The sequence below is a fragment of the Bactrocera tryoni genome, chromosome 2 (genome assembly GCF_016617805.1).
Source record: "Bactrocera tryoni isolate S06 chromosome 2, CSIRO_BtryS06_freeze2, whole genome shotgun sequence".
Classification (NCBI taxonomy): Eukaryota; Metazoa; Arthropoda; class Insecta; order Diptera; family Tephritidae; genus Bactrocera; species Bactrocera tryoni.
In genome coordinates this window covers 47,214,154-47,237,852 of record NC_052500.1, presented here as the reverse complement: position 1 = coordinate 47,237,852, position 23,699 = coordinate 47,214,154, and the positions used below count along the sequence as shown (strand labels likewise).

General features: G+C 33.9%; 3 protein-coding genes across 9 annotated transcripts; 1 reads left to right on the top strand and 2 right to left on the bottom strand.

Annotated features, from left to right (window-relative positions):
- Positions 1-8,684: 8,684 nt before the first annotated feature.
- LOC120767617 (exportin-1) lies at positions 8,685-14,458 on the bottom strand. Of its 2 annotated transcripts, none has more exons than XM_040093773.1 (7): positions 14,069-14,458; positions 12,080-13,714; positions 11,177-11,547; positions 10,632-11,111; positions 10,220-10,552; positions 9,779-10,144; positions 8,685-9,543 (listed from the first exon to the last, which is right to left on the bottom strand). In XM_040093773.1, the coding sequence occupies exons 2-7, from the start codon at positions 13,590-13,592 to the stop codon at positions 9,394-9,396; spliced, it is 3,213 nt and encodes a 1,070-aa protein (XP_039949707.1). In that variant the 5' UTR covers positions 13,593-13,714; positions 14,069-14,458; the 3' UTR covers positions 8,685-9,393. The 2 variants fall into 2 exon arrangements, with proteins under 2 accessions (XP_039949707.1, XP_039949708.1); XM_040093774.1 differs by having other exon boundaries at positions 14,073-14,458.
- A 1,389-nt stretch (positions 14,459-15,847) lies between these two features.
- LOC120767546 (protein fuzzy homolog) lies at positions 15,848-20,918 on the top strand. 3 transcript variants are annotated; one of them, XM_040093660.1, is made up of 5 exons: positions 15,848-15,993; positions 16,069-16,632; positions 16,687-17,195; positions 17,324-17,377; positions 20,858-20,918. In XM_040093660.1, exons 1-5 carry the CDS (start codon positions 15,916-15,918, stop codon positions 20,883-20,885), a joined length of 1,233 nt encoding a protein of 410 aa, XP_039949594.1. In that variant the 5' UTR covers positions 15,848-15,915; the 3' UTR covers positions 20,886-20,918. The 3 variants fall into 3 exon arrangements, with proteins under 3 accessions (XP_039949594.1, XP_039949596.1, XP_039949595.1); XM_040093662.1 differs by lacking the exon at positions 20,858-20,918 and adding an exon at positions 19,188-19,291; XM_040093661.1 differs by lacking the exon at positions 20,858-20,918 and having other exon boundaries at positions 15,849-15,993; positions 17,324-17,750.
- On the bottom strand, positions 18,919-23,625 carry LOC120767545 (proton-coupled amino acid transporter-like protein pathetic). 4 transcript variants are annotated; one of them, XM_040093656.1, is made up of 7 exons: positions 23,547-23,625; positions 23,186-23,468; positions 22,310-22,457; positions 21,909-22,254; positions 21,288-21,830; positions 20,971-21,143; positions 18,919-19,682 (listed from the first exon to the last, which is right to left on the bottom strand). In XM_040093656.1, the coding sequence occupies exons 2-7, from the start codon at positions 23,219-23,221 to the stop codon at positions 19,438-19,440; spliced, it is 1,491 nt and encodes a 496-aa protein (XP_039949590.1). In that variant the 5' UTR covers positions 23,222-23,468; positions 23,547-23,625; the 3' UTR covers positions 18,919-19,437. The 4 variants fall into 4 exon arrangements, with proteins under 4 accessions (XP_039949590.1, XP_039949593.1, XP_039949591.1 ...); XM_040093659.1 differs by adding an exon at positions 23,033-23,098 and having other exon boundaries at positions 23,186-23,595; XM_040093657.1 differs by having other exon boundaries at positions 21,909-22,251; positions 23,186-23,598.
- Positions 23,626-23,699: the final 74 nt, after the last annotated feature.

Genomic DNA, 23,699 nt, shown 5'->3' with positions numbered 1-23,699 from the left:
TAAGTTGATGACATTTGATGAGTTGAGACCAGGCAAGACTAGATCGCCAAAAGAACAGCCCTTGGCCGGATAAAATCCGGGCCAATTCTAAACTTACCAAAATTGTTATCCAAAAATCGTAGCTTTTTAACACCACTATTATTGAAAGTGAAGTCATAGGATTTTTTTTTTTTTCGAAAAGCTAAAATATTTCATCAGTATACTTGAAACACAGATAACAACCCGAAGTTAAAATATTTGAAAACACTATTAAAAATATATGGCAGCGAATATGGCATAGAACATAAAGAAATGAAAAATTACGATTTTCATAAGAATTTCAAGTAGTTATGTTTAATAGAATTAATAATTTGTACGTTTGTCGTAAAATTACTAAACTTCAAAGCACAGCTTTTAAAATTGCTTAATATTTGCACTTTTAATGGAACGAAAAAATAACTAATAAATACAAACTATGCAACGTTTAGGCCCGATACTCGTATATGTATAGTAACTTGCAAGAATCAAAACTAGGGAAATCCCTTAAGGAATAAACCGTCAACCAGAGTATCGGAAACCATGCAATCTATATATACTATATATATACATATATACACACACACATAAATATATAACTCGTACACTCACCGAAATATTCGACAAAAGGTTGCAAGGGTGGGCAAAGAAGGTATCTTTGGCGAAACAGTCGGTAAATTCAGCCTCCACGAGGAAACATCCCCAAATGGGTTGGGGCTGATCGACTTCGCCGGGGCTGTAGTACTAGATTCCAGCACAAGAAAATACATCAAGCTACTTGGCTATATCCGGATCGAAAAGCCACCAACCAGATCGCTAATGTTGTGATAGACGGAAGACACGTCTCCAGTGTTCTAGACGTGCGTTCGCTCCGAGGCCCTAACATCGACTCGGACCACTATCTTGCTGCAGCCAAGATACGCACCTGCCTCTGTGCAGCAAAAAACGAACGTCAACAAACATAAGGGAGGTTCGATGTCGAAAAGCTACAATTACAAGCGACATCCGAGCGGTTTTCTACTCAAGTTGCACTTCAGCTCTCAGAGCGCACTCATCAGCAGCTCGGTATAAGGGAAGTGTGGGACGGCATTTCAAGCTTCTTACCTACAGCTGCAAATGAGACCATTGATTTTCGGAAAAAACAAGGGTAATGCTCGAAAATTCTACGTAAAAAAGGCAATGACTAACAGAAGGTTTCGGAGCATGCTCTTGTAGAGCCCCACAAGTGATCTGGTAACTGATGCCCTGAGCATACTAAAATTATGGAGTTAACACTTCTCCAGCCTGCTGAATTTCAGTGAAAGCATAACACCAGGAGAAGACTGCAGGACTTAATCGAGCAGGTACAATCTTCTATAATAGTGTACAGCTGCTGGCGTATGCCGATGATATTGATATCATTGGCCTCAACATCCGCGATTTCAGTTCTACTTTCTCCAGACTGGATAAGAAAGCAAAGCAAATGAGTCTGGTAGTGAACGAGGCCAAGACGAAATATCTCCTGTCATCATCAAACAAACAGTCGACGCACTCGCGACTTGGCTCTCACGTCACTATTGACAGTCATAACTGTGAAGTTGTAGATAGCTTCGTATATTTGGGAACCACCATAAATACCACCAACAATGTCAGCCTGGAAATCTAACGCAGGATAACTCTTGCCAACAGGTGCTACTTCGGATTAAGAAGTAAAGTCCTCTCTCGACGAACAAAAATCAAACTCTATAAATCACTCATTATTCCGGCATGGACATCTGATGAGTCGACGTTACGAGCTTTCGAGATAAAGGTTCTGCGGAAGGCGGAACGATAAGCTGTACGAGTTATACGACGACATCGACATAGTTCAGCGAATTAAGAGACAGCGGCTGCAAGAAAGCGTGGTTGCAGTCCGATTTCGCCCATGTGAAATAAGAATATTATAATATAATTTATGTGTCTGGTGTATTTGGTTATTGAATTATCGCGTTTTAATTAGTTATTAACAGTACCGTTATGTAGGGAGTTAACGGAGTTTCATCCGTTTTCACACTGTTGGCAATAGCAATTAATGTCCTAATAATTAAAATAAAAAAAAAAATATTTAAATGCTTATTTTATGATTTTGTTCATTTAGGGCCAACTGAATTTTGGTTGGAGTTTTGAAATTTGGAGTTATAGTTTTCAACTCAACCCGTTGAAAAAAAATTCCTTTCAAGTGTTGTCAAACTTTTGGTTGATGGCGTTAAATATAGAGTATCAATTTCAACGGCTAAGAACCAGTTGTAGTTAACGTAATGAATTTATTTAAGAAAAATATTAATAGAACATAAATAAATAGAAGTATTTTATTTATAATTTTAAACTATTTTAATCAGTTATTATGTTCAAATCCACAGAAAGGTGAAACAATTGTTGAGTTCTTGGAGTAAAATCCTAAAACTGGACTAAACAAACTACAAGTCGGGAACATTAAAAAAAAAGTGGAAGTGTTTCGAACATAAAGAGTCGATACAACCTAAGTATTACTCTTAAATGTTTGAAGTGCTTTGCTCCTCTTCAGTCAGTGGTAATACGGAATAACGGAAATAACTTATGGATCTGCAATAAAAATTATTTAAAAGCCATTTAATTGTCAATAAAACTTTGGCTTACTTGGTGTTAGGAAATTGGAACGATTTTGAATGAGCATGAAGGCTTTTTCTTATACGCAGCACATCAGTTTTGGCTCTAACATTTTTGTGTACGTAATATAAATCAAAATGAATAATTTTAACAATTATAAACCTTTCTGTAAACAATGACTAAATTAAATTGTTTGTTTTCATTTAAACATTTCAATTTTTAGGCTGTCAATACCTATCAAGATTCGACTGAAAATAGTTGAAAATCGTAATACTAAAAAAGAGTTGAGTTGCTCTGAAGTGGAATTACTCTAACTTCAATTCAACCGAGTGTAGTTGAAAACCTTAAGAGTGGTATTAAATATCGATAAGGTAGATTCCGTGATTTATTTTTGTCGTGCACTGTATGTACAAGTATGTGCTATCAACTCGACCCAAGGGACTAAATTTATTATACATACATGTATTGAGTTGATGTGGAAAACTTCAACCAAAGGATTGGAATTCATTATGTTCGGTTCAGTTCAGACCAAAGTATAGAACAAACACTTATCCATTTAACTTGATAGAAAAACGAAAATGATTATATGCAGTACATGGAAGTTCGGGGTTGTATTTATTGATGATTTTATCTATTTTTGTCAATACCACATACTATTAACATACCAAATATTAATAAAATGCTTACTGGGTTTCGTTAAGAAGCTTCACACACCATCACCAATCTTTATGGAGTAAAGTCAGCCGAATATTGAACAATATTATACAGCGGTATAAAGTTACCCGGAAGTTAGAAAATCTTTACATTAGGTACATGAGGGCTAAGGGAAGTGCTGACCATATTTAACCTATTTCTGTCATTGAGACATACAATTCTGAGGAAATGATTCTCTTCGAATTTAACATTGACCGATATTTTAGGTAAAAAGTCAACTGTAGGCACTGGGTCCACATATTCAATACCTAGGGACTTGAACAGTTTTGGTTCGATTTGGACAATTTTTGGTATACTTGAATGGTACTATTGGTGACAAGTTTTTTGCCATTATTTTAATCAGAAGGAATTTAAAATGGTGTTATACTCGTATGAAAAGTAGGCGTGGTTGTAATCCAATTTACACCATTTTCACACTGTAACATATGAAGTTTAGAAGAATTTTATATACCGAATATGATTGAAATTGGTAGAGAGTGTCTCGAGATATGTGACTTATCCTTAAAGTGGGCGGTACCAAGTCCATCAACCAATTTTGACACCGGCTTCTATAAAGTTGTTTTGTTCTATCCTGGACGTCAAGTTTTATGCCTCTGACGCATTTAGTTACTGATTTATCTCACTTTCAGCAGTTTGTAACAAGACCGTTATATGGGGAATGGGTGGAGTTGTCATCAGATATTTTCACACTGTCGTAGGAAGGGTTGAAAGAATTGGTCCTGTGTAAATTTGGAAATTAAATTTTCGTCTTTGTTATGACCCTCTATACGTTTTCCATTAATAGAGTTTTGTTGACGTGGCATAGTCCGATTACGTCTATCTCGAACTATTACCAAGGACCATGTGTGCCAACTTTCAATAAGATATCTCAATTTTTACTCAAGCTAACGCTATCACGGACGGACAGTCGCTCGGAATTCAACTCATCTCGTCATCCTGATCACTTGTACATATACATATACATATAACCCCACATTTGTCTCGATTAGTTTTAGGTGATACGTACGTTAGGTGAACAAAACTACATATAATACTCTGAAGTAACTGGTTGCAAAAGTATTAAAATTCTGTATCTAAATGAGAGAGAAAAAACCGCTTTGGGACATGTACCGTTAAATTTGCAAAATGTGCATAATGCATTGCGACAAAATGATAATTCAGTCTTTAAAAAGCTTTTATGCGCAAGACATTAGTTTTGATAAACGAAGCTTTTGTGCTTTGTATTTGGTTCAGGTTTTTCCTGGCAAAAAAGAGAGAACGAGTTCATGGGTGGGCGTTATCAAAATACGCTCACGCACACAAAACGCCCTGATAAGTCACTCTTTAGCTATGAAGAAGGACAAATTTCTGCTTTGAACTTAGTACACGTGGTCCATGGAAAAAAGAAAAGAACGAGTTCATAGATGAGCGTCATTGGGCCGCTTCCACGCCCACAAAACTCCTACCGACACTGTAAAAATATATATAAGATATCGAAAGATAACATACATACAATTTTACACCCTAGATGGTAAGAGTGAACCTTTTAAAAGCCGAGTTAAAAATTGGATGTCGGGCGTGGCCTCTCCTACTTTTAGGTGAAATCATATGAGATATGTATTTGAAATTCAGGGATAATAAGGTTGAATCGAGTCAATACTTCTTATAGCTTATGTTGAATATGTCGATCAGTGTATGAGATATATACATACATACAAGTACATATATGTATATACACCAATGGCACACTAATTAGCACACTGTTACATATTCCAATAGTATTGCTTGAAAATTGAAGATAACGGTATTTTATGAAATGTTTTTTTATTGCATATTAATACGTTGTCATTTTGCCGTTATAAATCACGCATCAGTAAAAATTTTGGAGTGGGTTTCTAAGAAGTATGCCATTATTTCATAAAAGCTTTTAATTCAAGCTAGCATTTTAATTAGCACACCCTGACATCAGAAAAGTTTTTAGTAATCGTTTGCGTTTAAGGTTGTGTTTATTTGCAAGATTAGCTGTAAATAAATTTTTTATTAGACAGTAGTGTGAAAAATTTAAAATGGGACGTTGCAAGAGTTCCAGTGAAGAGGAAAGGCGCCTGGTATACATCGAACATGTTCCAGGACGGGAATAATATTAGTGAAATTGCCCGTTGCCTTAAAAAAAATCAAAACGATCTCAAATAGTATCGTGAGAATAAAACATTTTCAAATAAAAAGAGATCTGGACGCAAAAAGACCACAAAAAGAGAAGATTCCCTTATTGCTCGGCAGGCGCTTAAAGATCCTTTTGCAACTTCCTCACAAATACGAGCTTCAATGCACGAGGAATACGGCGAAAACATTGCCAGTAGGACTGTTAGACAGCGACTTTTGGAAAGAAAGCTTCGGTGATGCCATAGTTTAAAAAAATCAAAAGTTAGACACAATAATCGAAAGGCGCGATTGATTCTCATCTTTCTTATTGGAATTCTGTAGTTTGGAGCGATGTGCGACGCCCCCCAAATAAAGAATTGGACACAAAGTATACAAGGAAGACGGTTAAGTTCGGCGGGCGAAGTGTTATTGTATTTGGTTGCTTTACGAAGCATGATGTTGATCCTATAGTGCAGATAATGGGCAAGCTAGATTCTGTAGCATACCAGAACTTTCTTGTAAACCATCTCTTACCGCTTTTGGAAGACTTACCGTTATCTGTATACACCTCAGCAGTTTTCCAACAGGACAATGCGCCCTGTCAGAAGTCAAGGTTTGTGATTCAGTGTCTTCAAAATCAAGCAATTCCATTGCTTAATTGGCCTGCCTTATGCTTCTATTATGTCTTTTTTTATAATTACTGATTTGTTTTCCTTGAACATTACTTAATAAATATTACTGTATACCTTACTTCAATTCCTCCCGATATTTTTATTTTTTCTTAAATTTTCTGTTTTTGTGCACATGAGAGGGTGTGCTAATTAGTGTACCACCCCTGTATATACATACATTTTTTATATTGGATTCCGATCCTCCGGTTGACCTTAAGGTATTTCCGTGGCTTAACTCCACCAAGTTGCAAGAATATAAAATGTTTGGTTGCATCCGAACTTAACGCGTCCTTACATGTTCTTTATGAAATAATAAAAAAAAAACACAAATACTATAATATGTCGTAGTAAATTCATCTTGACATCTCTGTTTCATTTTAAAAATTCGTACTCAAATATGAGTAATACTGCCTTATAAATTAGATCGTGTTTTTCAAAAATGTAAACGCAATGTTGTTTTTTCTAGCATACTGACATCAGTAGCCATATGCAATAAAAATACTGTAACTTTTTTAGTAGCCAGAACAAGAGTACCAATATAGTGAAAAGTATAAAATGATCGAAAGTTGTATACAAAAATATTTCTAATATAATTAAAATAATTTTACTAAAACATAAATAACATCAGTTTAATGAGAAAATTCATTCTAAACCAGAATCAGAGAGAGACTCCGTCGCCGAGTACTATCATTCACCCCGGTGGATAAACGTCTAGCCACAATTCGCATCAAAGCGAAGTTCCTCAACTTATCACTGATTTGCGCCCAAGCCTCGGCGGAAGAGAAGGACGATGTGACCAAAGATGCCTTCTATGAGCGCTTGGAGCGCACCTATGAGAGCTGGCCCCGCCACGATATCAAAATCGTGCTTGGCGACTTTAACGCCAGGGTGGGCAAAGAAGGTATCTTTAGCACTACGGCCGGTAAATTCAGCCTCCACGATGAAACATCCCCAAATGGGTTGAGGCTGATCGACTTCGCCGAGGCCGGAAATATGGTTATTTGTAGTACTAGATTCCAGCATAAGAAAATTCATCAAGCCACCTGGCTGTCTCCGGATCGAAAAACCACCAAACAAATCGATCATGTTGTGATAGACGAAAGACACGTCTCCAGTGTGCGGGAGCTACGAAGGCTCGTGGTCGATTTTCTACTCGACTTGAACTCCTGCTCTCTGATAGCATTTGTCAACAACTCGGTATAAGGGAACTGTGGGACGGAATTTCAAGCTCCTTGCGTACAGCTGCAATCGACCACAACACGTGTAGGATGAGATAAATACCGAGAGTGGAAGAGGGAATCGAGACGCATTTGCAGGTAGAAAAAGAAAGAGGCCGAAATGCGTGAGTATGAAGAGCTTGATAAGCTGGCCGACAGGGGTAATGCTCGAAACTTCTACAAAAAAATGCGGCGGCTAACATAAGGTTTCAAGACCGGAGTATACTCTTGTAGAACCCCCAGAGATGATCTAGTGACCGATGCCCAGAGCATACTAAAACTATGGAGGGAACACTGAATGGCAGTGAAAGTATAACGCCAGGACGAAGACGATGGAGCAGACGTTCCATTGCCCGACCATGAAGAAGTTCGAATAGCAATTACCCGTCTTAATAACAACAAAGCGTCGGGGTCCCATGGATTGCCGGCAGAGCTATTCAAACACGGCGGCGAAGAATTGATAAGGAGCATGCATCAGCTTCTTTGTAAAATATGGTCGGATGAAAGCATGCCCAACGATTGGAATTTAAGTGTGCTCTGCCCAATCCACAAAATGGGAGACCCCACAACCTGCGCCAATTACCGAGGGGTAAGTCTCTTAAATATCGCGTATTAGGTTCTATCGAGCGTATTGTGTGAAAGATTAAAGCCCACCGTCAACAAACTGATTGGACCTTATAAGTGTGGCTTTAGACCTGGAAAATCAACAACCGACCAGATATTCACATGCGCTAAATCTTGGAAAAGACCCGTGAAAGGAGAATCGACACACACCACCTCTTCGTCGATTTCAAAACTGCTTTCGACAGCACGAAAAGGAGCTGCCTTTCTGCCGGGATGTCGAAATTGGGTATCCCCGCAAAACTAATACGGCTGTGTAAACTGACGTTGAGCAACACTAAAAGCTCCGTCAAGATCGGGAAACTAGGTTTCAGACAAGGCGACTCCCTATCATCAATAACATCAGTTTAATGAGAAAATTCATTCCCAACCAAAATCAGAGACTCCGAACTTGGCTGCCAAATCTAATTTAAAAAAAATTTTGTTAGTGAAATAGCCAAAAATTGAAATTCGCCAACACTAACAAGGGAATTTGAGAGCAACGTTGGTTTAATAAATACTTTACCTGCCGCAATCGGAAATCCGTATAAAACGATGAAATAAAAATATTCCGCTTTTTGTCGTCTTTCGCTGGTTTGCACCGTTTTTTATTTATATTCCAAGCAAGTATTGAACTCGCGCGATTCGCACAAAAAAAGCAAAAAAAGATATATATGAGAAATTGTGTATGTTGTATAATAAATTAGACATTAAGAAAACAAGTAATGATAAGAACATTGAGTTTTAGTTGTGAAATTAATTTCAAAGGTTTATTCCGTTCTATGTATAATTGCTTAGTTCAAATGGTAAAATAGTAGCAATCGTATTTTTTTACTATTGTATTTATGTCATCACGCTCTTTGCAAATGAATATGTCTCATAACGCATAATTTTCACAATATTTCGTTAAGTTTGATTTTATATTTAGTATATATATTTTTCTTTTACCAAACACATATTTCAAGACCATTTTGTCTATATATGCATAATATATTTGTTGGTATAATTCATTTTCACTCACATACGCTTACAATCATTTGTGATTTATATAACAATTAACGCATTTTGCTCTTTTTCTTTAATGTAGTTTGCATTTGTTTCTCATTCAGTGTGTGTGTTTTTGATGTTTTGTTTTCTTTAATATACAAACTATTTCTAAATTTAATAAAGAAACGCAATCATTCGCTTTGTTGATTATATTAAATAGTCTAATAATATTTATATAGATTTATGATGTTGGATTTCTTAAACATTCATACTTCGACGACAAATATTCATTTCAAACATAACTTTAGAATTATTCAATTTTCTCATACGGGTATTAATTATAAAAAGATGCATTTGAATAATAATTTTTTGTGTGGATTTTCACTTGTTTCTTTTTCACGTAAATTAAAACATTCGCTCTTCACTCATAACATCTTTCAAATGTTGATATTGTTTTGTTATTTTTACTCATCCTGCATATCTTCCGGCAATTCGTGCGGATTCAACATGCCAGGTATATTACGTTGCATCAGACGCTTATTAGCCTGCTCCTCGCGAAGTGCTGCCTCTCTCTCTTCTAAGTATAAGTCGGAATCGTCCTCACCAGTTATTTCCTATAATTAGAGACATACATTAGTTTGTAATAAAATTAAAATCCTTCAGATTAAATCAATAAACTACAAATTTTACTTCAAGATTTACATAACTTCAAATTGAGTTATATATTTCTACATACAAATTACATAAATATAAAACATTTATAAAATAAATTATAATTACAAATTTTTTTTTAATTTGCAGTCTTTAAGCTTAAGAAATAATTATTGTTTTTCGTTTCGTGTAACTCACCCTAATTTGTATAAGGAAATCTCTCAAATGCTCTTTAAATGCTTGCACATTTTCGTCCAGATTGAAAAGACCAGTAACAAAGACCTTTATCTGGTTATCAGTTAAGTGATTGAAAGCTGATTTCAACAAAGAGGCCACATACTCTTGTATGAAAATGGTGTTGTCCGGTATTGGGCCAAGGCTAACAGTAATTTTGTTATTCTCCACCAATGAGAACATATATGCTAATATTGTGGCATGATTGGCGAGTCCTGCTGTGTGCGAAGTATCAGTGACAACGGAGAATATTTGCATTAAAATATCAGTGAAATACGTTTGATAGAAACTTTGCGCAGCCTGTGGGTGTTGTTCCAAATTTTGCAACATCTGTTGAAATAACAAAATGCATTATTGTATTTTCAAAATTGTTCTTAATGTGTGCCCATTTTAAGTTTACAGTACCTTATATAAGATGTTCAAACCCATGTCAGCAACATTGCGCATTGTGTGTTTAAAAGCCCATACAACGGAATCGAACACAAGCCTAAATTGTGCCGGTGGAATATTGAGAAATGCTTTAAAGCAATGCGCATTGACGGCTTGCAGCAACTCGTAAAAGCTGGTGCGGTGTTGTGGATAATCTTCGAAATTTTTATTAATCATATCTAGAGTGCACTCAAAGACGGCATCAAATATTTTTGGTACTTCGTTTGTGATGTGATTGCGGAGTTTGTGCACAATTATGGCCATTGAGCTAAGCACTTTTGGTTCTCTGGCAGACGGCACTTTACAACGCTATAAATAAAATTTGTTATTTCATATAAATATTATGTATTTATGATTTTAAATATGTGTATCTACTACAGATTTTTACCTGGTAATCTAACAAAACAGCATCGAGTAGTGGCGGAATAAAGTTATCCATAACCAATTGATTGTCATTAGAACGCGATACCCACTCCGAAATTAAGTTCAAAGTCTCTTTTTTTACAACATTCATTGATTTTATAAGCGGTTGATTATTTACAACGACACCGTTTACCTCAATTGCCTGAATTATGTTCTCAGATGTTATTTTATAGACATTAAGCATATCCAAATATATACGTCCCAACTGAATTACATAGGCATGCCCTAAAGCCTTACATGCGGCTACATTCGTCTTCAAAATGCTACCCAGCTGCTTTACAGCTGTCATATTTTTGAGAAAGTCAACATTCTTGGAGGCACGAGAGATTATATCATCCCAAACCTGGTTTGGCAAGAACATATACTTCTCAATTAAGGCGTCCTGCTGTACTTGATCAATCTGTGCGGATATCATGTAGCCCACTGCTTCGTAGAACGTATGTACCTAATGGTAAGCATTTAAATTAGTTAAACAAGACAATTACACATAAATTTTTAATCACTACTTGCCTGTTGAGGCTGCAAGTCACAAATTATGCTGCTCATAGTACTTAATATTTCATCGATGAAGGTACATGCCTCATTAGGCTGTATGGTCACAAAGTAGCGTCTACATTTGATGGCAATTTTTATGAATGTATCGCAAGCCATATCCTGCACACCATCGTGCGTTTCGTGCATAAATTCGAAAAGTTTATTCACAACAGTTTTTAGAAATTTCCAATGAGCACGCAGAAAACGTGGATACTGTCCAACAACATACATAATATTCGAGGCGATGATAGCCTTATTATCTTTACCCTTCTTTTGTTCGCACAAGCCAAGTAAATCTTTTATAACTGTAACGAGGAATCGTTTTTCGTCTTCTTCGCAGAAAGCACCTACAAATAAGTTTACAGAGGATTGAGGTTATATACCAAATAAAATTAAGTGAAAGACTCTCTTTTCCACTCAATACTTTGTGGGTAATAATTAAGAAAATTACATTTAAATTGTAAAATAGTATATGATAATAAAAGATAAACAAAAACGAAACGATCGAAAAGTTTTTATAACAACTATATGTATATGGTTCGAATCGACAAATGAGCAGCTTTTGGAGGGAAAAATGGCGAGTGCAAAGTATCAGATGGTTATTCAAAAACTGAGAGAATAGTGCGCATATTTGAAAGCGGCGAACAGACAGAAGGATTAGATAAATTAACTCCTATCGTCATGCTAATAATTTATATATATGTATATATATGCTTTATGGGGACTCCAAACTTTCATTTTGGTTTAAAAACTTCGTAGCAATCTGAACATACACTGTTCAAGGTAAAAAAATATCAAACGAATGCTACATGATAACCTAATCCCAAAACTTTAGAATTTAATATAATAATAAAAATTTATTTTAACTTTAAAGCTTACCTGATATGGATCCTATAGCCCAGCAAAGGGTGTTAAGGTTTTTCCATGAGAACTCTGTACCATTAACTTGGTTCATTAGCTTTAATGTCATTATGCGTTCTGTGTCAGCATAATCCAAATGGGTAAGAAATACAAGGGTTTCGCGCATATTCTTATATAAATTTATGGCATTTGTATCTTTCATAAATTCTCGAACAACTTCGCCATTTTCATTTTCGACAACAAGTACTTCTTCAGGTTTGGCCATCCTTGAAATCATAATATATCGAACTTTAGATAAGATATTCCCGTAAAAGCGACGTCGAGGAAAAACATTACGTTTGGCTAAAGATACTGCATCAGTTTGAGTAATATGCGTTGTAGCGCCCACAAATGTTTCGCTATTATAGAGATCCTCAACCAGATTATTCCAGTACTCCATACAAATTTTGAATACCTCAACATCCTCAACTTCGGATATCATTACCAAATAAAGTAGAGCTTGATTTAAATAGTCGATATATTTGACGTCCTCTACAAGTTTACCATGTTCTTTTAGGAATGTGCACAAGAACATTGCCAAATTCTGAACAAAAACTTGTTCAGTGCTGCTGCCGTTAGCGTAAATATGACTCATATTGGGATTTTGTCCAATCATTTGATCTAATTGCACCATCGTATCCTTGAACATTCTCGCAAAATTTTCGTTATAATCGGGCACAGAGAGGCCTGCAATCTCAGAGAGGCACTGCAATGTAACATTCCGAAACATTGGGACACTTAAAAATTTATAAATCAGTGTTTCAATTAATGCTGTCTCAAATATATAACCCAATGGAATCCAACTCAGGAATCGGAGCAATGTCTCTAAAGTAACTTGGATTAGAGGAGCGTTCATAGAACTTTCCAAAACAAAAGAACAAAGTTGAAATATTTGCGAAAATTCTGAGCACATGGTATCTTTTAGATGTTTAGCCTTCATTTGAGTTATTTGCCCAGCAGAAAAGTCAAAAACCTCTTCACTAAGGTTTTTTAAAATAACCATATTATTCTTGCAAAGGCTTTCGTTTGTCTTCGAAGCCCCTACAATGTCACTAATAAATGTCTCCCAGTTCCGAGGCCATTCACGTTTCAATATCTGTACCAATATTAAATTCAACTTGTTTAAGTAAACTTTATTTGCCTCCATTGTTTCAGGATCTGAGGATGTTTTAATAATAAGTCCAACAACATATTTCTTGATTCCCTCACACTGGTTGCGGGGTAAAATTTTCCAACGAGTTTTAATTACTTCTTCCAGTATTTGCAGTGCATAATATTTCGTTCTCTGATTTTGAGAGAATTCTAATATGCTGTCGACTCGCGTCCATGCATCTGGATGCTCACGCAATGTTGTAAGAATATCTTGTGCAAGGCGCAACTGCTCTCCCTGCGACGTATACAAGCATTCTACAATCTTGTCTAATAAGCTAATGTCAAGCTTCTGAGAAAAGTCCAACAATTTGCTGGCTTCCTCCGTCGAAAGCATCGCCATTGCCTTATAATAAAAGCAGCGCTCTCGTCTGCGTCTATCGTTGATGTTAGGATTAATTTTGTTGAAGACGAGTTTTTGTTCAGGGAGTTTGTATATTTTTATGTGTTATTTCACAGATGAATCTGAAAGTTAAAAACAACTAAAATGAAAACGTTGAAGCGGTTTATTTTATAAATCATTGAGCAAAATATGTGACTATATATATATTTTTATATGCTCCATTATTCTGTAAACCTTTCAGGCAATTGCGTCGCATGCGACTTTCTACATTTCCATATGATTTTGTTTGCAAGCGCTTTGCCTGTTAAAATAGGTTAATATAAATGTTTTTGTACTTTTTTATATACTTTTAAGCCGTTTAAAGAACATTCGTACATTTTTCAGTAATATTAAAGTTTTCAGGAAAATGTGCGTGTCCCGCAAATACATCCATCACATAAACTCTTCTTCTTCTTTGCTTTATGTATCGCACTTACCTACCAAGTATCAGCAGCCGTCGTTATAGTGCTCGCCTCGAATTTAATTAAAAATGCGAAAGAGTAAAAGAAAACTAATGGACGATATATCTTTTTTATAAATGGCGAAACTTCACTCGTAATCTTTCATTCAAATCCTTAAGTGAACTCACTACGCTCTTTCACACTCACAATTTATAAAATTTAACAAAATATTAGCGATTTTTCTACTAAAAAAAACGCTGATGACCGCAAAACGAAACTCACACAAATCCTCAGACTTAGAAAATCTTCACTTTCGTCGTTTCCTTTCATGTAAAATTCGTCTTTTAACATAATACCAAGAATAACGCGTCCCAGAGTTGTATTTGTAATTACTAAAATCGACGAACACGCTATTTTGACACTACACTGAACAACTTAATTAATTGTTGTTTCTCTAATGAAATCCAGACGCAAAATCTATATTGTCAGTTATTATTTAAATGAAACTTAAACTTGAACATTGAACAACTACTTTTTATGAATGAATATGCAAAATAACATTGCAGAATTATTTTTAGATTATTAAGCAGTAATCGGTTTCGTTTTGAATTAAAAGCTCTACCACACTGGCAATCTGTGCAAGAGCCATGCGTGAAGAAGAGCCAAAGAGTAGAAAACAAGAATAAATCAACAAACCGATAGTTTTATTGGTATAACATAGTATTAATTAACAATCCGTGGAATAAAATTTATAATAAAAATTCAAAATATAGTATTTTATATACTCAACATATATCATTGTGATAACTGGTTATAGTCAGTACATAGTTAGGAACAGACAATGCAAGTTTTTATTATGTTATGATCAAAAATAGTAACACTTAGTTCACACGAGAATTTACTCTTAATTAAAGCTTTATTTCTTAATTGCTAATAGCTATTAGCTATCAACAAGAAGACGACTGCGAAAACCGACAAGTTCATTATTAAACATTTAGGCATTGTTTATTTTTAAATCATGAAAACGAAGAAAAACAAGGAAAAAGGGTTTTAATCCATAAATTTAATAGTTCTTATATTTCAATAATAATAATATGTATTTCCACAACGCAGAAAACCAACAACATCTCTAATGCGAAGGCTAAACCAGAGAAAATAAAACAATGAGAAGGTGCAGGTTCGACAGGGAACATTTGTAAAACTTCAACCGGGGAACTCACCTCACAACGATGGAATTTACCACGTGAAATGCTAACATTGTCTACATACTCAACCAATAACATGAATATGAATATGAAGAGAAATAAATATATGTATATGTGCCCATGATGATACTCCCAACTAGGGAATATTGAAGAAAAATAAGTGTTTTTTTATGTTCTCTGGCTTAGATGTTGTTTATCAGACCTCAAGTCAAAGTACTAATCAAAAATCAGTATTCATGCCGAAGTTACAGTACGTTAAACAATGAATGCGAAATAATTTGTTTCCCGATTTTAAAAAAATACATAACATAACATATAATTTCTATTTGCATTCTACTGCTACTTTCTAGTTTATTTAGTATTATTATTAACATAGAGATGTATTTTTTTTTAAGTTTTATTGAATTTTCGAATATATTTAATAATTTAAATAACAAGTGAAAACAAATAGCGTCGAAATTACATTTGAGGATTTCTAGTACTAAAATTTTATTTTCCTTTTGACACAGCAAAATGGTATAAAATTTCTTTACAGCCCTATTCAACACAGAGAAAAAATGTTACCGTTTGGTACACAGAATTTATACCCGATTTTAGCTTTGTTAATCTGGCAACACTGTCTTTGTATTTAAGTTTTGTATTTTTTTGAGTTCTAATTGGCTTTTATTTTTTGAAACTATGTCGATTTATATACTTTGTTTAACAACAAATGGTGGTTTACCCGTCTTTACACGTAAAAAAGGAGATTGTGACAACGTGAGCGAAATCTTTTCTTATTAATTTTTCTAAAAATTTATCTAAAGACTAATTATTTCCGTGTTTCTTTTGTAGCTACCTTTTTCTACTGTGGCTTCATTAAATGGGTTTCATATGTTTTTTAAATCGTTGGGCATAACGTTACAGGTAACACATTCCGAAGATTGGACATATGTTTGGAGAGATTTTCACAATGCCGTAACTTTAATTGTTTGTGCACGGTCTATGACTGAAGGAGTATTGCAGACGTTAGCCGAAATTGTTTTTGGGTCAATATCACTTTTTGTTAATATTGATGAGCTTGTGGATCTAACTTTGCTAGAGAGAATGAAGAAAGAAGCGAGAAATTATATGCCTGTTGTAGATGCTGCACTTGAAGCTTGCACAACACGCGTATTGGGATTTACAAATTGTATACTATCAACTGAAAACCAACAATTGGGTCAGCGATTAAACGATTTTAGTGGTCTTTGCGGTTCACTCTTTTGTTGCCTTGTAGTTGGTAATAATGTTACGGTCGGTACAGAAGGTTGGTGGGATTTAGATGTTATAGATCGTGAATTACTTCTGCTTTTATTGAATTCTTCAAGTTCTTTACAAAATGACATTCCAGTTTATTTGCCGAAAAAGGACGCAACGGTAGGAAAAAATGTACTTAATTTGTTCAATAATGGTATCTGTTTCCTTTAAAAGTTAGCATATAGATTCGTAACAATTCCATTGGCTCCAAGTAGTGTTATTTGTGTTATATGCGGAGCTGCCCCTAGTTTTCGTGAATTGCGGTCTATGGCCCAAGACGCATTTTGCTCAGAAAGTTTATTGCAGAACATGGAACGAAGCATAATGCGCAGTTTACCGGAACAATTGGAGATCGATCAGTGTGTTCTGGCAATAATTGTAGCTAATCTGAATACCAAAAAATGTATACTTGCACCTAATTCCATCCAAGCTACAGGTGGAAAAAGGACAATAGGAGGAGGCATTCTACGTCTGGATTTATTAAAAAAAATTTTCGATCAAACCTTTCAATGCAATAAAAATATTAGTGGTGTGCATACAGAAGATCAAATACGTTCGCGTTGTATTGAACCAGTGGACCAATATTGGTGCTTGGATTACCATAAGTGCTATGCTCATTACGATACCATTGGAAACACTATTTTTATCTTATTTATGTCATCAGTTCCAACACCAGCAATGAGGTATGTTATATTTCAAAAATTACTATGATAATTTATATACAAATAGGAAAAGAAGTATGTATACAAATGTGTGAGATATTTAGTAGTAAACATAGCTCTTTTAATAGCATATTACTACTTTTTTTCAGATTCATAGCCCAAAAACTTCTGTACTCAATTCTACAAGACAAGACAATTAGCTGGTAAATTATAATTTAATATAATATTTATTATTTGAAATAATATTTTTTGTGGAACATACATATATCATTTAATATAACATATATACATATACATTTATGCATGTAATATTTAAGTATACTTTATTGTCTGAGAATATATTAGCTATTAAAACTATCGTTTCTTACATTGATACAGTCTGTACAATATTTTGGAAATTGTTATTGTCAGTGTTCTATATGTTGTATATAATCATATAAGATGTAAATTTTTATCAATTTGTTAAATATTTTTAGCGCACAATGAGGAAAGATAATGCCAAATTATTACTTCTTAAACGTTACCATCTTAAAATGCATTAAAAGCATGCGTCGCTTTTTTCCTCAGTTGCTTTCATATTTTAATGTTTTGAATTATTCCCAATTTTTTTTTTTATAATTTATATTGTTTTTTAATTTAAAATAATGATTTAATTAAAAACAGGTTGTGTCGATACGCAGCATGCTTCCTCTTACGAAAGAAGTGTTTGTCTCTCTAATATTAATATCAGTTTTTTCATGAATTTTCTGTTTACATTTTGAAGATGTTTATTAGTATTCAGTTATTACTCAAAAAACGCATTTTGTTTGGTTGAAATTTTTTTGGTATTGTTTTGTTTTTATTATTCAAAAATTGCAATCAATGAAAATGCGTTTTGCTTTATATAATTGAATCATGGAATCCAACCAATGAAAATGTGTTTTTTGAGTGATAACTGAGTATTGATTGTAAATTACACAAAATCATCAAAATGTAAATCGGAAATTCGTGAGAAAAACAAAAAAGTTTTTCGACATTATGTATTACATTTTTTTTGTAAAAGAATGTATGATCCAAAATAACACAACCGACCAGAACTCTATTATTAGTATCAACGTTATTGGCAAGACGCAATTTCTATTTGATTGACATCATAAATAGGAAAAATAATTCTCTACATGTAATATATGAATTAAAATTTTTTAAAAATAAAATTAAAATGTAGCAATAAATATTTATAAATAAAGTACAGAGATAAAATTGAGTATTGATTGGAAAATCTAATGAGAATATAATTTACATTAAAATACATACATATATAAAGAAAATAACTGCGTGTATGGATTTTTTATATCAATATTGTTACAAAATAAGTTTTCTCGTCGATCTCTGACTTGCTGGCATTTGTCATATTTAATATTGTTCGTATCCCTTTCCAAGTGGCTGAACTTCAAAAATGTGTCCTTCTATAGCCTCTTACTCAATATTCATGAATGAATTTGAGCAATAAATTATATATTGACATTGAATGGAATGTTACCATTGAATATGGAAATCAATTTTTAAAATAAATCGAGTGGACAGGGTTAATATAATATATTATTCTTAAAACACAATGAGAGTTCAGGGTGACCCTTGTAATGTTTTATATTTTCTACTTATATTACAACATTTAATGCTTTGGTTTGTAAGATGTCATATTATCCACATGCATTTGGCGCTTGTACTTTTACTTGTTTGTATAACTTCTTTTTTATTTTGTGGTTTTTGTGGTAATTTGCTATTGCACATTGTAGATTTTATACAGATTCCGTCAAATCTGAAGTAAGAATAGCGTTTGGAATATTACATATACTTGATTTAATGACTTGTGAAAGTTAAAACTTCTAAATAACTCACGCACGTGCAGAAGTTGTATTTATGCAACTGATATATCTTAATTACTTGCTTTTATAAATAAAGAATGTTATCTTACATTGTTATTAAAACATGGTTTATAAATACAAATTATTGTTTTTTCTTGTGCTTTTACAGAGATTAAATATACTAAATTATGCATCTGGACAACAATTTAATAATATAATAATAATTTATTTTAATAAAAATAACACTTCACAGCTCAAAATCAAGAAAATTCATAGCATATATGTTTGTTGTATTTTTGTTTACACTTCTTATTTCTGTAATAGTTACTTTTTACTTACACTTCTCGGTAGGTTATACTTTATCGGCTTTCGATAAGTTACATTTAAATTCATACATGTTTCGTCTTCAAAATAAGTAACTAATTTATACCAGGGTTGAGAATTTGATCTAAGCTTGCATAAGTACCAAAGAAAAAGCCGCATAAGCCAAAGAGCAGAATGGCAATATCTTTCCATAATATCCAATTATACTTGCCCAAACCCACAGGATAAAATGTGATTATGTCAATTATTGGTGGAGCAATTAGCGCCAACGCTGAACTGCTGACAGCTCCCACTAAAGAAATTATTGGACCCAAATTTGGTATGCAAACAGCCAGGAGAACTAAAAGTAAACAATAAATTTTACTAAAATTCAGCTTACTAAATAATTCTGAATGATTGATCACTAATACTTTGTTAGATGTTCATGTAACTTTACGGGATCATACATACAAATAAATTGTTTATGGCTTTTAAATACGCAGGGACAATAAAACACATTGTAAAGAACTTTAACTCAAAGGAAATGTATTTACAAGGTATTACAATAATATAAAACTCATAGGTTCGAATTTTCTTAAACAAGAAAAAACGTTCTATTCATTTGTTCCTAAGCTCGATTACCCTTCAGAAATAAAGTAGTTTTTATACAGCTAAATGAAACATTCTTCAAATATTGGTAGCGTTGCCTTGGATAATAATCCTTTCATGAAGATGTATTGTCAAATACAAGAGACATCGTGGATATTACTAAATTGATAATAAAATATTTCATTGAGTCTTCGATGAGATGCATCAGAGGTCGTGGTTGGACCGGAGACTTCAGGAGTCCGTTATAGGCCGGAGTGCAGTGTTCTGGCATGTCTTAAGCTTCTTCGCCTGCGTTTTACTGTATCAAATTAAACAACATCCATTTGGCCATTTTTTTCCCGGCGACACCGCACTAATTTTTATGCCCAACAGCAAAAGCTTTCCCTTCTGTATGTGGACCTTTTGTAGAAGAGTAATTTTTAAGGTTTAATGGCCCGGTAAATCGATGTTGAATTGTCCAACTCCCGTTACAATTTGTTGTGAAGTCACGGTACGGTTATCATCAATCAGGCCAGTTTTTTTGGACGACCACGCAATATTTGCAATGAATTTCGACACTCTACATCTGTGCAGTGCCTTTTAGGACATATTCTAAATAGTTTCTTCTTTTCAGTTTATGGTGTTTAATAGAGTAAAAAATTACAAATACTCCAATAATTAAATTAATATGAAAAATACTGCGAACAGCTTAACAGCTTATTTGTTTAAATATTACTCACAAGTTGTAAGTTACAACTATTTTATTGGCCAACTTAATTTAACGAACAAGTTATCAGCGTCACTCAAACGCGAAATTAACAAAAAAGTAATGCAAGTTGTTGATACTGACGCTCTATTCATTCGGCTTCATCGCAAATATATAACCGTAATGTCTCGATCTTTCAAGTATAACTATAAAGCAACTGTTTGACTATTTCACTATTCCAGGAATGGGATCTATCAAATTATGTCGTAATATAATATGCAAGATTTTGGAATAAAAGCAAAAATCCTAATATTCATAAAGTTCGGACCAAAAAAATGTATATACGATTACTTACATGTAAAAACAACTAATACAATCCGAAGTGCCGTCGATGCTAAATCTTTTGTGCGTTGGTCCTCGCATTGATTGCGAACGAAGGGCTCAACAATATTAACAGGTACATAGAATTGCAGAGTGTATGATAAGAATATTGCTACGGCCATAGCTATGCGTACCATCTGCGAAATGCTGTAAAAAGAATGGGCTTTAATAAAAATGTATAATTAATATTAAAGTTATTGCATTTGTGCTGAGTCTACTTTTGCCTAATATCTAATTTTTTTTTTAATTTGTTGCATATAATAATATTAATTCTAAATGTTCATAACTTACAATTGATCGGGGGGTAAATTTAATGTTATGCTGCCCTTCACACTCTCTCCATATTTCAAATAACCGAAGAAGCCAACTGTGGTATACAGGCATGCCACGATAGTCATTCCAGTGTTCAATACACCCGTTGAGCCTCCAAAATCTTCAGGTCTCTTCATATTATTTTCTAATGGTAATATTACACCAATTCCTTCAAATGCGTATATTGCTGTGCCAAAATACAATGGTAGCTGAGCCCAAGTTGCAACAGGCTTTACTGTGTCCGTGTCAGGTAAATCTTGTAGTATATAAAAAAATGAGAATGCTAGACCTAATACGGTAAGTGCTGCTGCAGCTAATGACACTGGAGTTAGGTATTTGAGATTGCGCACAAGATTTAGGGGTATCATTGGAAGCAAAATAAGTGTTAAGTAAACTTTAACATTTATATAATTGTGTGGAAAATAATGGTCCACCACCTCTTTTATATTAAATGCCACAAAAACAAAGTATACACAGCAGAATCCAATTTGGGTGATAAATAGGAAGGTCGTTATCATACGCCTAGAATAAGGATGTTTTGATATTATATGCATATATCAAAAGTAATTGTTGGTTATACGTTGGAAAACTTAACCCTACCGTGCAATGTGCGAGTAACGTCTTAAGCCACTAGGTCCTGTCTCGAATGAACAGAACGCTACCTCCGAAAAGCTGAGTGATGGCTGTTGAAGTCTTCGACAGAGCTCATGAGAACATTTGACCAGCATATGCATGCAGTGTGTGCAAATCGCTCCCATTATTAGCGTACCAAATAGTCCCACATAAAGGCCAGCGTTTTTAAAAGCATCTGGCATTGCTAAAATTCCTGTGCCGATGTTACCCTTTAGTAAATGCACTAACGTGTCAAAATTCGAGGTGGGATGCTCCAACGTCCGGTGCAAAGAAGGATTATAGGTGGACTTGTCTAAACTCTCATTTGAGCCTGCTATTTGAAATAAGAATGTTATAACAAAGAATAAAATGAAACAACTGTATACTACCAATGCTTTCTTCACTTTGAACATTTACTAATGTATTTTCAGGAGAATTTCGAACATCTGGTCGGGGTGGATATCTTCCTTCCGACGCATTATTTTCCGACTGAAGCAAAAGAGGTTGACGTTCGGTCATTTTCTTCTTAATTATTGGCTATGAAAATATGAGGGATGATAAAGGAGAACAACAAATAATGTAATTTAATCAAACTCGGGAAAATAATATAAATTAAAAACGAATTTAGTGGTAAATGCATATATCGGTTTGGAATTTTGTGAAATTTCAGGAAACAATTATTGTTAAGGAAAGTTTTCTTAATTTTAAAAAGACAGAGATGATAATAATCTTATTTAAGTGATTAAATAGCTAAATATATCACAGAGTGATAACTAATAGCAAGTAGATACTGGATAGCAAATACCAAGGCTACAGATAATAGTTTACGTAATGTATAGAATATGCTGCGTACAGATAATACATTTTTTTACAGTGCACATAATTTTAAGCACAATTAACGAGCATAAAGCGAAAATGTTTAGTGTTATTTGAACAAATATAAAAAGGCCGCAATTATACGCCCTAATTACACTTTTAATTCCAAATAAAAATTAGGATGTAATTGATAAACATAACACAATAAAATTCATATACATAAGTGTTTATTGTAATGCGATAAACAAATTTGACAAAATCAATATGTAGTAAAGAAAATAGTATTTAAAACTTACATCTGATTTTAAAGAAACCGAAACTGATATGGAAGTAATAATCACAGATTTATTATGGTTCTACAACTGGAATAAAAAATGCATAAATAAATAATTAACAAATAAAAAGGCACACATCCAAATTGAAGATTTTGATTAAGTCAATTATCAAACCTGTTGAAGATTTGTAAGAGGAGTTATATCTTCCATTGATTCTTTGTTAATTATGATATTTAAATTAAACTCCTTGAAGTAAGCTGGGAGCTTGTTTCCCAGTTTTCTCTTCAACTATCACCAAAAAATTACTAACTACAAGTACCGATTTTACTACAATACCAAAACAATTAAGATCGATGACTAAATGCGAAACACTGTCTGGCACTGATACTGTTGCAAAGTGGAAATTTTCTACTTGATACTGTCTGCATTCAACACAAATGGCAGAGTTTGACGTTATCTACACCCGAAGAAAAAACAAATATTTATTCTGGTTTGTTAAAGCCTAGCAAAAAATAATATAACATTGAATATTTACGCAGATTGCTGTTATTAATTGCAACTCCCACAATAAACACAAAAGATTTCCAGTGCTACCATTCATTTAACATATTTTTAACCCATCATGACCCAAATAGAGGATGATGTCATTTTCCCCGCATATCAGAACGGAGTTCAAGAAAACAAATTT

What these genes read in the sequence shown, in the direction of transcription:
- LOC120767617 (XM_040093773.1), bottom strand. Translation starts at nt 13,592, where the DNA reads ATGGCGATGCTTTCGACGGAGGAAGCCAGCAAATTGTTGGACTTTTCT. An exon ending in GGCTATAGGATCCATATCAG is followed by an intron (nt 11,548 to 12,079) that starts GTAAGCTTTAAA and finishes ACTTATTTGTAG; the next exon opens with GTGCTTTCTGCGAAGAAGAC. An exon ending in GTTTGAACATCTTATATAAG is followed by an intron (nt 10,145 to 10,219) that starts GTACTGTAAACT and finishes TTATTTCAACAG; the next exon opens with ATGTTGCAAAATTTGGAACA.
- LOC120767546 (XM_040093660.1), top strand. Translation starts at nt 15,916, where the DNA reads ATGTCGATTTATATACTTTGTTTAACAACAAATGGTGGTTTACCCGTC. An exon ending in TGCCGAAAAAGGACGCAACG is followed by an intron (nt 16,633 to 16,686) that starts GTAGGAAAAAAT and finishes TTCCTTTAAAAG; the next exon opens with TTAGCATATAGATTCGTAAC. An exon ending in CAAGACAAGACAATTAGCTG is followed by an intron (nt 17,378 to 20,857) that starts GTAAATTATAAT and finishes TCACTATTCCAG; the next exon opens with GAATGGGATCTATCAAATTA.
- LOC120767545 (XM_040093656.1), bottom strand. Translation starts at nt 23,221, where the DNA reads ATGGAAGATATAACTCCTCTTACAAATCTTCAACAG. An exon ending in TCAAAGTGAAGAAAGCATTG is followed by an intron (nt 22,255 to 22,309) that starts GTAGTATACAGT and finishes TATTTCAAATAG; the next exon opens with CAGGCTCAAATGAGAGTTTA. An exon ending in TGTATTAGTTGTTTTTACAT is followed by an intron (nt 19,683 to 20,970) that starts GTAAGTAATCGT and finishes GTTTACTTTTAG; the next exon opens with TTCTCCTGGCTGTTTGCATA.